The sequence below is a fragment of the Myotis lucifugus genome, unplaced genomic scaffold, assembly GCF_000147115.1.
Source record: "Myotis lucifugus unplaced genomic scaffold, Myoluc2.0 scaffold_91, whole genome shotgun sequence".
NCBI lineage: Eukaryota > Metazoa > Chordata > Mammalia > Chiroptera > Vespertilionidae > Myotis > Myotis lucifugus.
In genome coordinates this window covers 2,834,855-2,851,371 of record NW_005871139.1, presented here as the reverse complement: position 1 = coordinate 2,851,371, position 16,517 = coordinate 2,834,855, and the positions used below count along the sequence as shown (strand labels likewise).

The 16,517-nt window shown below is 43.6% G+C and overlaps 1 protein-coding gene across 2 annotated transcripts in view; it reads left to right on the top strand.

Annotated features, from left to right (window-relative positions):
* Window positions 1-16,517, top strand: part of ARF3 (ADP ribosylation factor 3) — a 19,314-nt gene that overhangs the window by 880 nt on the left and 1,917 nt on the right. For both annotated transcript variants that reach the window (XM_006091508.3, XM_023756324.1), the window contains one exon: window positions 15,902-16,142. In XM_006091508.3, the coding sequence (XP_006091570.1) occupies window positions 15,995-16,142 (148 nt within the window). In that variant the 5' untranslated portion in view covers window positions 15,902-15,994. Of the gene's footprint in view, window positions 1-15,901; window positions 16,143-16,517 lie in introns of those variants that run through there.

Below are 16,517 nucleotides of genomic sequence, written 5' to 3'. Positions count from 1 at the left end.
AAAGATATGTACTAGATTGTTCACTGTAGCATTACACATATAACTCCCACACAGAAACTATCCAAATGCCCATCAACAGAATAATGAAGTCATAGTATATTCATACAAGGGGACTACTTCACCTCAATGAAAAATTAACAACTGCTACAAGAAACACAGATGAATCTCACAAAGAGTGTGTTGAAAGACAGAGGCCAGAAGCTCAGTAAAAGGCAAGATTCATCTGTGTTGGTCTTTGAGCACAAAAATGTCAGGGATGCAACATGAGGAAACCTGCTGTATTGCTTGAATGTCTGTCCTACATCTTCACCTGGGATTTGGTTATGTGTATGCACCTTGATTAAAAAAAAAATGAAACAGAATAAAAATTAAGAGAATTATCTAAAGGATTTCCTCATCAAAACAGGAATAGTAAAATAAACTTTTATACAAACGGAGGGAACATGCATACTGGTTATGGGGTTTAAGTCACATGAAGTGCATGATTAAATTGATCAGTCGGTTGGGGGGTGGAGAGTAGGCAGAGGGGGAGGGGATCTGTTCTTGCTTCGGGAGAGAGGTGTGCCTTCCTCCCCCAGGCGAAGCGGGGGCGGTCTCACTGGAGGAAGGAACGTCTGGTCGCTGGCTCTGAGTTTGTCTTCCAATCCGCTTTCTTTCTTTAGGAAGTACCAGGATTCCCGGAACAGAAAATGGAGGCATTGCTTACACCTATGTTTGAGAAAAGGAGGGGGACGTGGAGTTCCCTGTTAAAACAGGCCTCTTGATTAGCAAAGTGGTGGCTCGTCTTTTGGGGGAGTTCCCTTCCTTCTGGGTTGTATTACTGCCAGACTTTCTCTGGCCAGGCCCGGAGGAGTGTGGTATGTGGTCAGGAGTGAGAAGAAATAGTGAGGTCATCCGGGTGCAGGAGAAGTGAAACTTAAAACCTGTCTCTACTGCTGTTGGATTGGGTCACCCCTGGTCTATGGCATGAAAGTTTTATTGGTTGGAGATCTGCTGCAGGAGTCTGATTGCCTGGGTCAGTGCAACGGGACAGAATCTAGTCCCCACATACTCCCTTCCTTGTCTTTAATTTGCTGCCATTTTGCCTTGAGCTTGTTGGGGTGTCTCCACATGCTATGACTGGAGTGGGCAGTGAATTGGTCATTGCCCGTTAGACTTGAGTTTGAATAACATGTCTGTAAAAGCTCATTCTAATAAAGAAGCTGGTCCATTGGGTTTGCCTTTTTATAGAATGAATCATGAACCTTGGATTCATCTGGGAAGGGGCCCCATGGATCACACATTCATATGCTTCCTGTCTTCCAGTGTAGAATTATTACTTTGCACAGTCAACATTTTTATGTGCAAGTCTTGCTTTTCTAAAGAGACGAAGCTTTTTGAATGCAGGAATTGGCGCTCATCTTGTGTCTCCCACAAGGTCTTTGCACACAGTGGGCACTCATGAGAATAGAGGATGTGAATGGATAGAACTCAACAAGCTTTTTTAACTACAGTTTAAGGAGAAAGAGATGGCTTGGCTGTCAGGGAGAGTGCCTGGAGATAACTGAGTGAAGGTACAAAGGCCTTTAAGCCCTTTGTAATAAGAAGTCTTGATCTCGCCCTAGCCAGTTTGGCTCAGTGGATAGAGCATCAGCCTATGGACTGAAGGGTCCCGGGTTTGATTCTGGTCAAGGGCATAGGCCTGGGTTGTGGGCTCAATCCCCAGTAGGGGGTGTGCAGGAATTAGCTGATCAGTGATTCTGTCATCATTGATGTTTCTATCTCTCCCTCTCCCTTCCTCTGAAATAAATAAAAATATATTTTTAAAAAAGTCTTGCTCTAACGGTTTGGCTCAGCGGATAGAGCAGGGATCCTCAAACTCTTTAAACAGGGGGCCAGTTCACTGTCCCTCAGACCGTTGGAGGGCCAGACTATAGTTTAAAAAAAAACTATGAACAAATTCCTATGCACACTGCACATATCTTATCTTGAAGTAAAAAAACAAAACAGGAACAAATACAATATTTGTATTTGCATGTGGCCTGGGGGCCGTAGTTTGAGGACCCTTGGGATAGAGCGTCAGCCTGCAGACAAAGGTCCCAGGTTCGATTCCGGCCAAGGGCATATACCTTGGTTGTGGGCACATCCCCGGTGGGAGGTGTGTAGGAGGCAGCTGATCTGTGTTTCTCTCTCATCGATGTTTCTAATTCTCTATCCCTCTCCCTCTCTGTGAAAAATCAATAAGATATATTTAAAAAATAAATAAATAAAAATAAAAAATAAATAAAAAATAAAAAAGTCTTGATCTCCCCACCCTCCTAAGAAGCACAAAAGTGGCATGGATAATGGAAAGTAAGACCCTCCCCCCCCCAAAAAAAAATTACTAGAGCACAGAATCATTATTTATCTGAAATCCCAGATCTTTTGCTCCCCCCTTTTGGGCAAAGGGTTCTCTCCATTAGCTGTAAGTCCTTCAGAGTATTGTCTGCAAATTGGGATCCTGGAGATTATGGAGGAGGGAACCAATGAATGTATGTGGTGCCTGGCACAGAATTGGTGCCAGTGAATCGTAGCTGCTATTATTAAACTGAATGCATATATAAAAGGCAGGCAGACAGCAGGCTGGAAATACTGGAAGTGAAGTCTTAAGTGCACAAAGGGTGATATTGTGTGTGTTCATTTCTGCTACTCTCTTCCACTGGAGTCATAAGAGGAAATGGACTTAGGATAGTGGGCGGGATTTATTGGTTAGAAGAAGGAACTTCTTTAAAACCAGGTTTTTAAAGCTGAGTAAATAACAGGGAAATTGTGGAATCTGCTTCTCTATATACCTTTACAAATGGATGCCAAGAGGCCTGAGACTCAAAGTGTATAGCAGAGTTTGTTTTTCCTAATCATTTTCATTGCAGGTGAATTTAGAAGCAAAATAGTACAGTAATTAAAAGTGTGGAATTTGGAATCAGACAAAATTGGGTTCAAATCTTGCCTTTACTATTACTAGTTGTATGATTTTCGTGAAATTATTTGTCCTCTTTTTGTTTCATTTTCCTCATCTGTAAAGAGTATGATGATAGTACCTACTTCGTAGAGTTGGTATGAGAATTAAATGAGATAATACACATAAAGTACTTATGCATATTATTAGAATTGTGCAAAGAACATAGTAAGCCCCAAATAAATGTTAACTGCTATTAATAATCATCATCACAATGGTAATAATAATATGAGCACTTAGGGCTGCCTTAAAGGTTTACAGAAGAATAACTTACCGCCTGAGGTGCCTGTAGAGGGATGATTGTTACCATGATTTTCTGTGCTGGTTGTAGGTTTATGAGCAGTGAAATCTTTTTTCAGCATCAGCTTCACAGAGGCAGCTCCTGCTGCCTGAGTGGGAGGTGAAGCTGGAGCAAGGCAGGTCCCTGAGCCATCAGCTTGTGTGAGGAGGATGTGGGGGCTCGAGAATAGTGTTTATGCCCTAGCCCATTTGGCTTAGTGGATAGAGCACTGGCCCTCAGACTGAAGGGTCCTGGATTTGATTCTAGTCCAGGGTTTGATTATGGTCTAGGACTCGTACCTCGGTTGCCGGTTGTAGGCTGTGGTTTTAGGCTCTATCATGATCCTCCGCCCTAGCCCTGTCAAGGTGGGTGGGAAGCAGTCAGTCAATTTATTTCTCTCACATCCATGTTTCTCTTTCTCTGTCTCTCCCCCTCCCTTCCACTCTCTGAAAATCAATGGAAAAATATCCTTGGGTGAGGATTAACAACAACAACAAAGAACAGTGTTTAATGTTTAAAAAATCATCATGACTCTGAGATAATGGTTGACTCTTCCATAAAGGTGCACCCTGATTGACTTAGGTCAGGATTTAGCTTTCTGGGTCCCATTGTTTTAGGTCTTGATGAGCATTTCAGCATCATCCATTTTCTGGGCCACTTTTCATTTAGTCCTATCTCCTTTATTTTTTTTATTTAAAAAATATTTTTATTGGTTTCAGAGAGGGAGAGAGATAGAAACATCAATGATGAGAGAGAACCATTGATCGGTGGCCTCTTGCACACCCCTACTGGGGCTTGAGCCAGAAACCTGGGCATATGCCCTTGACCAGAATCGAACCCCAGACCCTTCAGTCCTTAGGCCCACACTCTATCCTCTGAGCCAAACTGGCTAGGGCTAGTCCTATCTTCTTTAAATGTCTGTCTCTCAGTATATTTCAGAATGTACTGTATTAAAGGTCCAGAGTTATGTTATCTGTTTAATTCCGTCTACTATACTGTTTCCAACATCTGTCACAAATATAGGTAGAGTGCCAATAAAGCTTTTTAAAAAATGTATTTTTATTGGTTTCAGAGAGGAAGGGGGGGGGGAGAGAGAGAGAGAGAGAGAGAGAGAGAGAGAAAGAAATATCAGTGATGAGAGAGAATCATTGATCGGTTGCCTCCTGCACACCCGCTCCTGAGGATCGAGCCCACAGCTGGGCATGTGCCCTTGACCAGAATCGAACCTGGGACCTTCAGTCTGCAGGCTGATGTTCTAGCATTGAACCAAACCAGCAAGGGCTCGATAATGAAAAGATTTTTTTTTGAGAGAGAGAGAGATATGTTGTTTCACTTATTTATGTACTCATTGGTTGATTTTTGTATGTACCCTGACCAGGGATTGAACCCACAACCTTGGCGTACGGGGACCCTGCTCTAATCCAGTGGTCACCAACCTTTCGGACCTCACGGACCACCAGTGGTCCGTGGACCACCGGTTGGTGACCATTAATCTAATCAACTGGGCTACCTAGCCAGGCCCCCCCCACATTAAAAAATATATTTTTTTATTGATTTCAGAGAGGAAGGGAGAGGGAGAGAGAGATAGAAATATCAATGATGAGAGAGAATCATTGATTGGCTGCCTATTGCACACACCCCACCAGGGTCTGAGCCCACAACCCAGCCATGTGCCCTGACTGGGAATTGAACTGTGACCTCCTGGTTTATAGGTCGACACTGAGCTACACCAGCCCCTCCTCCCCCACATTTTTTTTAAAGCAATCGAAGGTTACCTTATGTAAAATCTTATTTGAAGTCTGATACATAAAATGGGTAAAAGTAGAGCTGCTCTGGTGGTGGTGGAGAGTTAGGAGCATAATTAGAGCCTCTTATATGGTTTCTCCCTCCAGGCAGCCTCTGAATCCCATCCATGGAATCCTAGGGATCTGAGAAGAAAGAAACCACTTCTTCACTTTGTCAGATACATGAAAAGGATTGGGGATTACCTAAAGAATAATGTCTTCCTCAACCTCACAGATGTTTTGCCACCATCAGTAGTACTGTGCTTTTCAACAACAAGCATGTTAAATCACTAGCTACAGACTGTAGTGCTAGGTGCTGGAAAGATGAAACATGAGTAAGGTATGGTCCCTGCTGGCAAGAGGCTCATAGTCTATTGAAGTATTTCCCAAACTTTTTTCCATCATGGCATACACAGAAGATGGTAATGGTGAGACAGACATAGCTGCTTGCAACCTGAGATGGCTAGCCCAAGGGCTCTAGCTGCTTGAAGCCCTGCCTAGTCATGTAGTACTGATGGGATCAGTAGCTCCAGCTGCCCTGTAAAGACATATTATCTGGGAAGTTTCAGCTCTGAAGAATGAAACAGACAAAAATGTGAATAAAACACACTGTGGTAAGTCCTAGAGTAGAAGTGTGTTTGGTGATAAGGGATCACAAACAGCTTTTATTTCCCAAGGTAGTCAGTTCCCTATCTTCTGTATCCTTAGGGTGCTCTAATGGTTGGCCTTCTCCAAATCCTGTCTTCCTGTTTCATCTGTTTGCTGGCTGCTCCATCTTGACCTGTGCTTTGGGACCAGATTGGGGGCACAGATTTATTGGAACTTTAGGCTGACTACTTGTGGAATTTCTGTGATTTTGTAACTAGGAAAGTATAGCATTCTCAATATTCAAAGCTGTAGATGTGGGCGTTAGAGCAGCCATAGAATGTCAGGAAATGGAGCAGTTGTAAGCTCATTAGATTTTAAGAATAGGGCAAACTGAAAGGTTTGGTTAGAGAGCAGTACCACAGAATGTTCCAAAGAAACAAATGAGTCTAGTTTTTTGTTTTTTAATCTGGTCACTGTTTTATTTGGGTAGGCCGTGTATTTGGAAACAGACCTGATTCTCTGTTTTGATTCACTTGCTGAGTATTGTCCATGGGAAAAACCAGAGCCTTCCCAAGGTCTCTATCAGACATGGTGATTTAGGATGCTTTTTTGCTCGTAGTGTGGCCTTCTTCAGGTTATCCTATACTTACTAGGGTTGTTTTCTTTGACTAGAAGGTGAATAGCCTGAGCCTAAACACTGCTAATTGAGTTAAGTGGAACCTAGGAAGCTAGATATGTTTTAATTCATAACAAGGTCATCCTTGATTGCTCAGTAGCTAAATTCAATAGGTATGTTTCAGGCCTTATCTTAATTTGACCATTCTGTTTCTTTTTCTTAAATATATTTTTTATTGATTTCAGAGAGGAAGGAAGAGAGAGATAGAAACATCAGTGATGAGAGCGAAGCATTGATTGGCTGTCTCCTGCACGCCCCACACTGGGGATCAAGCCCGAAACCCCTGACACATGCCCTGGCCAGAATTGAACTGTGACCTCCTGGTTCATAGGTAAACACTCAACCACTGAGCCAAGACAGCCGGGCTTACTTTGACCTTTCTACAGCTTTTGACCTTCCTTTCTTTCTTTATTTTATTTATTATTATTATTATTATTTTAAATTGATTTCTGACAGGAAGGGAGAGGGAGAGATAGATAGGAACATAAATGATGAGAGAGAATTATTGATTGGTTGCCTCTTGAACGCCCCACACTGGGGATGGAATCCGTAACCCAGGCATGTGCCCTTGGCTCGAATCGAACCTGGGACCCTTCAGTCCGCAGGCCGACACTCTATCCACTGAACCAAACCAGCTAGGGCCTTCCTTTTTTAAATGTTCTTTCCTGATTGATGTCTATGATGTCTTACTCTCTAGATTTTCTTTCTACCCCTTAAGTTTCTTCTTACTTTCTTTCCTGCCCACTGCTTAAAAATATTTTTTAAATTGATTTTAGAGAGAGAGGAAAGGGGTGGGGGGAGAGAGAGACAGACAGACATACATAGATCAGCCTCCTCCTGCACACCCCCTACTGGGGATTGAGCCCCAAACCTGGGCATGTGCCCTGACTGGGAATTGAACTGGTGACCTCCCAGTGCATGGGATTACACTCAATCAACTGAGCCACACTGGCCAGGTCTGCCTACTGCTTTAAATGTTGATGGGCCCCAGTTTTCTGTCTTTGGCCTTTTCTCCTGCCCCACTGTATACATTCTCCCTAGATCAGTGATGGCGAACCTTTTGAGCTCATGTCAGCATTTTGAAAAACCCTAACTTAACTCTGGTGCCGTGTCACATATAGAAATTTTTTGATATTTGCAACTATAGTAAAACAAAGACTTATATTTTTGATATTAATTTTATATATTTAAATGCCATTTAACAAAGAAAAATCAACCAAAAAAATGACTTCGCGTGTCACCTCTGACACACGTGTCATAGGTTCGCCATCACTGCTCTAGATATATCAGTTAGGAAATATCAGTTGTCAAAAGACAGAAAACACACCTTCGGCTCAAACAATAAGAGGATTTATTACAGCATACAACAAGAAGTCTAGATGCACATATGTGGTATCACTATATGAGATATCTAGAAGAGTCAAATTTATAGAGAGAAAGTACAATAGTGGTTGCCAGAGATGGCGGGAGGGGTGGCGTGGAAGAGGGGAATGGGAGTTACTGTTTAAAAGTATAGAGTTTCTGCCCTGACCGGCTTGGCTTAGTGGATAGAGCATCAGCCTGCGGACTCAAGGGTCCCAGGTTCGATTCCGGTCAAGGGCATGTACCTTGGTTGCGGGCGCATCCCCAGTGGGGGGTGTGCAGGAGGCAGCTGATTGATGTTTCTAACTCTCTATCCCTCTCCCTTCCTCTCTGTAAAAAATCAATAAAATATATTTTAAAAAATAAAATAAAAAATAAAAGTATAGAGTTTCTGTTTGAGAAGATGAAAAAGCTCTGGGGATAGATGGTGATGATGGTTGCACAACAATGCAAATGTACTTAATGCCACTGAATTGTGCACTTAAAAATGGTTTAGCCCTGGCTGGTTTGGCTCAGTGGGTAGAGCGTTGGCCTGCGGACTGGGGGTGGGGGGGTGGTCCCAGGTTCGATTCCAGTACCTAGTGGGGGTGTGTGGAAGGCAGCCGACCCATGATTCTCTCTCATCATTGATGTTTCTATCTCTCTTTCTGTCTCCCTTCCTCTCTGAAATCAATAAAAAAATATTTTTTTAAAAAATGGTTTAAGTAGTGCCCTAGCCAGATGGCTCAGTTGATTGGAGCCTTGTCGCATACACCAAAAGGGTTTGATTCCCGGTCTCCTAGGACACATACCTCGGTTGCAGGTTTGATCTCCAGTCAGGGTCGTGTATTAGAGGCAACCAATCGGTTGATGTTTCTCTCTCACATTGATGTTCCTCTCGCTTTCCCCCTTCCTCTCTCTCTAAAATTAGTAAAAACATATTCTGGGGTGAGGATTAAAAAAATGGCTTAAGTGGTAAATTTTGTTATGTGTATTTTTTACCACACACACAGAAAAAGTCATCTAGGGATAGAGCACTTTCTTGTTTTTTTTGGTTTGTTTTTAATCCACCAGCTTGACAATGTTTTTAGGACCCAAGTTTTCTCAATTTTTCTCCTCTGACATTGTAGAGTTCTTTTGTCTGTCTCTTTCCGGTCTCAAGATTACTCCAGCATCTCTTCCTTCTATATCAGTATCCAAAGGCTGAACAAGAGAACATAGCTGTGTGTCCTTTTTTAAGATTGTGAAAAACTTTCCCAGATGCTCCCAGCAGACTTTTCTCACATCTTTTTTTTTTCCCCTTGAACTTCTATTTTTCTCACATCTTATTGGCTAGAATTAAGACAGGACCATTCATGACTCATTCACCGGCAAAGGAAAGGGAATGCCAACATCCCTTAGGCCAGTGGTCGGCAAACCTCGGCTCTCGAGCCACATGTGGCTCTTTGGCCCCTTGAGTGTGGCTCTTACACAAAATACCATGTGCGGGCGCGCACGTACAGTGCGATTGAAACTTCGTGGCCCATGCGCAGAAGTCGGTTTTCGGAAAGGAGATAGACGAAACAAGTATACAAGACGAGTGTGGATGGGAGAGTTGGAAGGGGTCAGCCTCAGCAAACGTACCTCAATCAGATTGAGGACGTTTTTAGCAGAGGCCAGCTTAGGAGTATCCTAATTAAGTTAATAAGAATGTACCTACCTATATAGTTTAAGTTTAAAAAATTTGGCTCTCAAAAGAAATTTCAGTCGTTGTACTGTTGATATTTGGCTCTGTTGACTAATGAGTTTGCCGACCACTGCCTTAGGCTGATCATTTTTCATACCCTAGGGCTTGGGAAGGGTATCTCATACCCCATACTCTGCCACACCAGCACCTGAACAAATTAGGGATTCTGTTAGAAGAAAGAAGGTAAAGAATGGCTTTTGGGTAGGCAGCCATCCTGGATCATCCATCATCTTGGTTCCTCTGTGGCTTAATTTACCATCAGTGCAGGTGATTCCTAATTACCCAGTCCAGACCTTTCTGTAGCACTTCACACCATAGCACCACAAAATCAACGTTTAATCCAAAAATAAATATTTTTACTCTCAGATCTGTTCCTCTTGTTACTTCCTGTCTAAAGAAATGCCACTGAATCATCCAGGCCAGAAACCTGAGAATCATCTTTGACTTTTCTTCTCTTCCTTCCTATGTTTAATCAGTCATTAAATCTTGTGGGTTCCACTGTTTTGATGCTTCCAATCTGTCCTCTCTAGTTAAGAACTTTTGATTTCTCATCCGTATTATTGTACATCCCTAGTGTTCTCTCTGCCTCTAGTCTTTCCCTTCTCAATTTATTCCCTAAACTGGTGCCAGAATGATGTTTCTAAAGCACGTATTTGATCATGTTACTCAATATGGCCTTTAAGGCCCTTTATGATCTAGCCCTTGCTTATCTCTCCATCCTCATCACTTTACTCAGCATGCTGCATCCAAATGAACTACCTCCCATTTGCACCTGGCTTTTGCTAATAAAAACTGCCATCTTTAATACATCTTTTAAAAAATATATTTTTTAAAGATTTAAAAAATTGATTTCTAGAGAGAGGAAGGGAGAGGGAGAGAGAGAGAAACATTGATGTGAGAGCAGAACATCCATCAGTTGCCTTCTGGATGCCTCCTATCCAGGGATCGAGCCTGCAACGCAGCATGTACCCTGACTTGGAATGAAACCAGCAACGTTTTTGATGGATGCCCATTCAACTGAGCCACACTGGCCAAGGCCTAACTCAGGTCTTTATGCCTTTGCAAATGGCTGTTCCTTCTGCACCATTCCCTCTTCTCTATTGTCTAATTATTTCCTACTTTTCCTTCAGGAGTCAGCCCAGGTGTGACCCGAGTATCACGTCTATAAATTGTCCTTTACTCCCAGGTCTTTGTTTGTTTGTATTTGTTCATCTTGACCTGAGGATATTTTTTCCATTGATTTTTAGAGAGAGTGAAAGGGAGGAGGGGAGGGCGGAGAGGGGACAGAAAGAGTGAGAGAGAGAAACATCAATGTGAAAGAGATACATCGATTGGTTGCCTCCCGCATGCACCCTGATCAGGGATCGACCTGCAACCCAGGTATGTGCCCTGGATTGTGAATCGAACCTGTGACCCTTTGGCGTGCTGGCTGACGCTCTAACCACTGAACACCACCGGCTAAGGCTACTTCCTGATCTTTTTTCTTTTTTTAAAAAAATATATTTTTATTGATTTCAGAGGAGAAGGAGAGAGAGAGAAAGAAACATCAATGATGAGAGAGAATCATTGATCGATCAGCTGCCTCCTGCACGCCTCCTACTGGGAATCGAGCCTACAACCTGGGCATGTGTCCTTGAGCAGAATCAAACCCGGGACCATTTAGTCCACAGGCCAACACTATTTAGTGAGCCAAACCAACCAGGGCCTACCTCCCAGTCTTGATTAACTGCTCCACCTTTTCCCATATTACTGTGAGCTTATCCCACTCTTATCCTCGCACTGTTTTGTAACCCTCTGTTCACTAGTTTTTCTCCCCCAAAGACTGAGTTTCGTGAAGGGAGAAACGGTCTTCATCTCTGTATCCCTAGTTCAGTGTACTCAATAAATGTTTAATGAATGGATGGAAGCTGACATCAGAAGCTATTTCTTGGCTTTGGGAACTCTTTGAGTCCAATAGAAGACATTGAGATACTAATCTAAGAGTCCTTATGTGCTGATTATAGTGCTCTTGAGACAAAAACTTGGAAAGTTTACAGAGGTCAGTCACAAGCCAGCTGCACTAAGGAAACTAAATACAGGCAGACCCTGCTTTTGTTTACTTAAATTTTATTGGTCTGCTTCATTGGCTGTACTAAAAATAGCATCTCTTTTAGTGATATCTCAATTCGAAAATTATCTGGGAACAAAGCTGCCTTTTAGTGTACCCTGCCTGGCAGCAGAGAGTTTGGGAGAGACTGGTCTTCCTTCCCCTGAACTCATGCAGCCTGAAGAGGAAGTGGTGCCAGATCAGGAATCTTCTGAGGTGTCTCAAAATACATGCCTGAGCCAGGTACTGGAGCCAGGCAGGGGTGGGTGCATGTCAGGCTGAGCTCTGACTCTCAAAATCACCTGGAGAGTGAGGCAGGCATGTTCTCGCAACACAAATAAGTCAAGGTGATGAGCAGCAGCCAGTTACAGCAACAACCTGCCTCTCCTGGTGGGGGAGGGGGCTTGGAATTGAGGACAGTGGTTGGTCCTCAGTGAGGACATCCTCAGATGAAGCTTAAATCAGCCAATGCACTTGATTGAACTCCTGCAGTATCCCACACAGATTGTACTGGAGCACGTTTTTAGAGCTATTGTTATTTTTATCGCTGATAACAAAGTTTGTGGCTATAAAATAGAATGTTGAGCTAGCCTCTTTGTTAATAGAGATGTTACTGTATCCATTTTTCATCTTAAGCCACTCACCTTCAGTTTTTACTGCTGATATCTGGTTTGCACCAGCACGGAGCCCTGGCATTTTGCCTGCTCACGCAGGAGTACCATCTGTGGTAAGAGAGAGTAACTATAGGCTATACAGTATGCAAGGAAACAATCCCTGTGTACTGTAGGGTTTTTTGTTTTGTTTTAGCCATTCTGCTTCCCAGAGCTTTTTCTAGAAATGCTTTATGGTGAAAGTGAGAATTGGCATTAGAGCTAAATATTCATGTTCATAGCACAAAGCTGAAAGTTACTACCATCCTGCTGGTAGGAGTAACATGCTTTCTTGCTGGTAATACGCAGGGACAGAGAAAACCAAGACAAGAAAGCCAACACCCACTTTGGAATGTTCCTCTGAATCAAGCTCCTGATTATATTAAAGAGGAGTCATACTATCCATTAATTTCAAGGCCCTGGGCTGCCCCAGGGGACACAAGATAACTACTTGGATATTTTATCAGTCATCCATCAGCCCCATTAAATGGCAAGAGAAAAGCCCACCAATTTTAGTCTTCTAGTCCTCTCTGGTGTTTCCAAACCAGTCCCTGGGTCAGATAAGTGTGAAAAATGACGAAGAATCGACAGTATATCTAAGCAACCATTTGTGCATTACCTAGAGATATCAAGTATAGCTAGGACAGAAGAAATGATGTAAGGACATCCTCACATTAGGCAGTGTGCATTTGATTGAACTCTTTATTTAATTCATTTTTATTGTCTAAAGTTTTACATATGTCTCCTTTTTCCCCACTTGACCCCCCCTCCCTTGATTGAACTCTTAGAGTGGGTTTGGCACTGGGGGTGAGAACAAATACAGAATAAATAAAATGTATAGTCCTTGCCTCTAGAGAGTACACAGTTAAGTTGGGGAGATGGTCAGTGTCCAGACTTGCAAAAGAAGAAGAAAGCTCCACAAGGTGGTAAGTGCCACATGAATGGTTCAGAAATTCAGGGGCCTTGTGGTGTGCCAGGACACAGAAATAAGTATAACATTGGGGTCAGCTTCTGAGCCAAGACTTTAGCTTAGCAAAGAAGTAAACCAAAGGACGGTGTAGGCTTGTTCTGAGGCAACAGGTATTTTTCAGCCACTGCTGTACTCACGGTTGGTAATCATTTAATCAGCAGTAGTTCCAGTCATGAAGGACAGCAAGGTAAATGTATGGTATAAATTCAGTTCAGAAATTGAGCCAAACCCTATTACCTAACCTTTAAAGCAAAGAATCATTTGAAACCGAAGGAAAGGCTACCTAAGCAGGAGACAAGATGAAAACTAGGAAAACTTGGGGAAGGTTTAAATTTCTGCAAGTGATGGTAGCCGAACCAACAGTCTGTCTACCACCGATTGCCGAAGATGGGATCTGATCATATTAAGCTAGGTAGGTGTTCCCATCTGTCTGGTCAGCCTGGGTGTTTTGAGGCAGGATGGCCAGTGGGTGACTTGGCTGAAGTTGAGCCCGAAGGTTGAGCCAGGTACTCTCCCTGGGTTGTGAGCCCTCTGGGTCGAGGGCAGGGTTCATCTGGGGAACCTACCGAGACCACCACGCCTGGCTCATTAGTGGATGTCTGGGGAGGCCTTTGAAGATGAAACATCCCATAAGCACTCATTGTTTCGGTTTTTTGGACAAACTAGTACTTTGGTCTCCAGGGGCTGTTGTTCTGGCCCCTTTGTGTGTTCTGGAATTTGCTACAAACTGAGGGAAATAGGAAAAAAAAAACAACTGAAATAGTTTTTGAAAAAAACAACTAAACTCCCACCAAACCTCCAGACTTTAGCTTGTAAATAGGATTCCTCCCCATCCACTTTTCACATTCTTGGGTTTGGGTGCACTCTGTCCTGACCTGTTCCTTTGCCTGCTGGATGTGTGTGTGTGTGTGTGTGTGTGTGTGTGTGTGTGTACTTCTGGTTACCAGACCAGCAGCAGCCGGCATATGGTGATAGCTGAATAAGCTGATGCTGATGCATATCTCCCCCAGGCACAAGAACTGGCTGGCAGGCTCGATTCTGAACTCCCATTTCATTGTTTGAAAGATGCATTTCTGTGGCTGTCCTGTGTCACAGAGAAGGGAGGGAATATGAGAGGGAATAAATGACTCTATGATCTGTTGGGGGCAATGATTGGGGTTGGCATTTTGTACCTTTTTAATGGTTCTTCATTTTTTTAGCAGGTGTTTGTTAAGAACCTACTATGTGCTAGACATAAGCATCTCATCTTAGTAAGCTGCTAGTGAGGTCAAAACAGAACCTGGAAGTTAATTCAGTTATTTATCTGCTATGTGCCAGGTGCTATTCAAGGTACAGGAACACAGCAGTGAACAGAATAGATAAGGAGCTGACATTATTGTAGGAGGAGAAAAACAATAGAACAAGAAACAAATATGTGATGTGTCAGATGGTAATAAATGCTGTGAAGGAAAGTGGGATAAATCGCGGGTGGGGGGAGTGTGTGTGTATGTGTGTCTTATAGGTGGTTATTGAAAGCCTCTTTGGTAAGGTGACGTTTGAATAGATACCCGCTGGAAGTGAGAGAGTACTCCATGAAGTTGTCTAGGAGAGGAAGCATTTCAGGCAGAGTGAATAGCAGTTACAAAGCTTTGAGGCAGGAAAGTGTTGGGGAATTGAAGTGGAGTACGCAATGGGAAGAGTAGTGGATCTGATGAGAGAAGCAGGGGGAACGCAGATCATGCAGGACCTTGTAGGCCACGGTGTGGCTTTCGGTGTTACTGAAAGGGAGATATGAAGCCACGAGAGGGTTTTGAACAGAGAAGCAACAAGACCTGATTTTGGTTTTAAAATAGACTGAAGGGGGTTAAGGAAGAAAGCCTCATTGCTTTGTGACCATATGGATCTGCTGACCTTGGATGGGCCATGGCAAGCCTAGGATTTACCTGGCTGAGGAACAAGAGGTAGTCTTCACACCCCACTTTCCAACTCAGAGTGTACTGTTGTATGAAGGGCACCACTTTAACAGCCAGCATTTCAGAATGGAAAGGATCAGACTCTTTTAGGCATGCTGCTGTCTTTTTTTCCTCATTAATTGTGATGTGTAGAGGAAGGGGGAATTGCAGAAATGTGAAGACAGAAGCAGTCTCTTGATTAGAACAGAGACATAAACCTTGGGAACCTGGCAAGCCTGAACCTTGTTGGGAGTCACCAAGAGCCACTCCTCATTCCACTCCCTGCTCTCCCACCCTTTCCAGAAGTGTCAGGGTAATGTTGGAGGGAGGGGCATTAATGATCTTGCAACACCTTGGAGTATAGTATACATTGTCAGGACGGAAGGGACTTTATTTATTTTTAAGATTTTTAAAAAATTGATTTTTAGAGAGAGAGGAAGGGAGAGGAAAAGAGAGAGAATCATTTATATGAGAGCAGAACATGATCGGCTGCTGCCCCCTACCAGAGCTCAAGCTTGCAACCTGGGCATGTGCCCTGCCTGGGAATTGAACCAGCAACCTTTTGATGCACAGGACAGTGCCCAACCAGCTGAGCCACACTGGCCAGGGTTGGAAGGGATTTTAGAAATCATCTATTTCAACACCCTTCCATTTACAGGTGAAATAACTCATCCAAAGTCACATGTAGATTACTGGCAGAGCAGTGGTCATGGGTGTTCACTGCTTTGTCTGTGCTCCCAAAGGCTCAAGGTGTGTCTCAGTGAGCCTTAACCTTCATAGTCCCCTCAGGCTCTCAGTTTGTCCTGAGTGGACTCCAGCTTTGACTTTGCAAATCCCATTTACGTGAAATTCTGACGAGCAGATGGTGGTAATGAGTTTACATTTCTTTGCCTAGGATCAAGTCCTCCATACCCGGGACCAGGTCAGAACCAGACTGCCACTGCCCCCACTTGGGCCCTGCTGTCTTCAGAAAGCAGCTGCTGTGATCATGGGTAATATCTTTGGAAACCTTCTCAAGAGCCTGATTGGGAAGAAGGAGATGCGCATCCTGATGGTGGGCCTGGATGCTGCAGGAAAGACCACAATCCTATATAAGCTGAAACTGGGGGAGATCGTCACAACCATCCCCACCATTGGTAAGGACACAGCTTGGATGTAGGCTTTCATGCCAGCCGCTGAGCAGCCAGGCTGGGGCCTATCCATAGATTCCTCCACCTGGCCACCAGGCAAGTCCATGCAATGTGTGGGTTTCAGGGGAGGATGGTTATTTAGCTTACCAGCAGCTGCTGGGGCTGCTATTTGCCCACCTAGCCTGGTCTTCTCTGATGCAGGAACTTCTGCAGCCTGGCACTCAGAAGTTGCCCTCAGGTACTGAGCTGGTTTGTTCTCTGTGTTGTTTAGAAGGCAGGTGAAGGGCTTTGATGTCCTTGCCAGAGGCCTGGAATTGCTTCAGTATAGAACCTCAGTGGCCCTGTCCTGGTTAGGAACTGCCTGTAGGAGGGAGAATATTG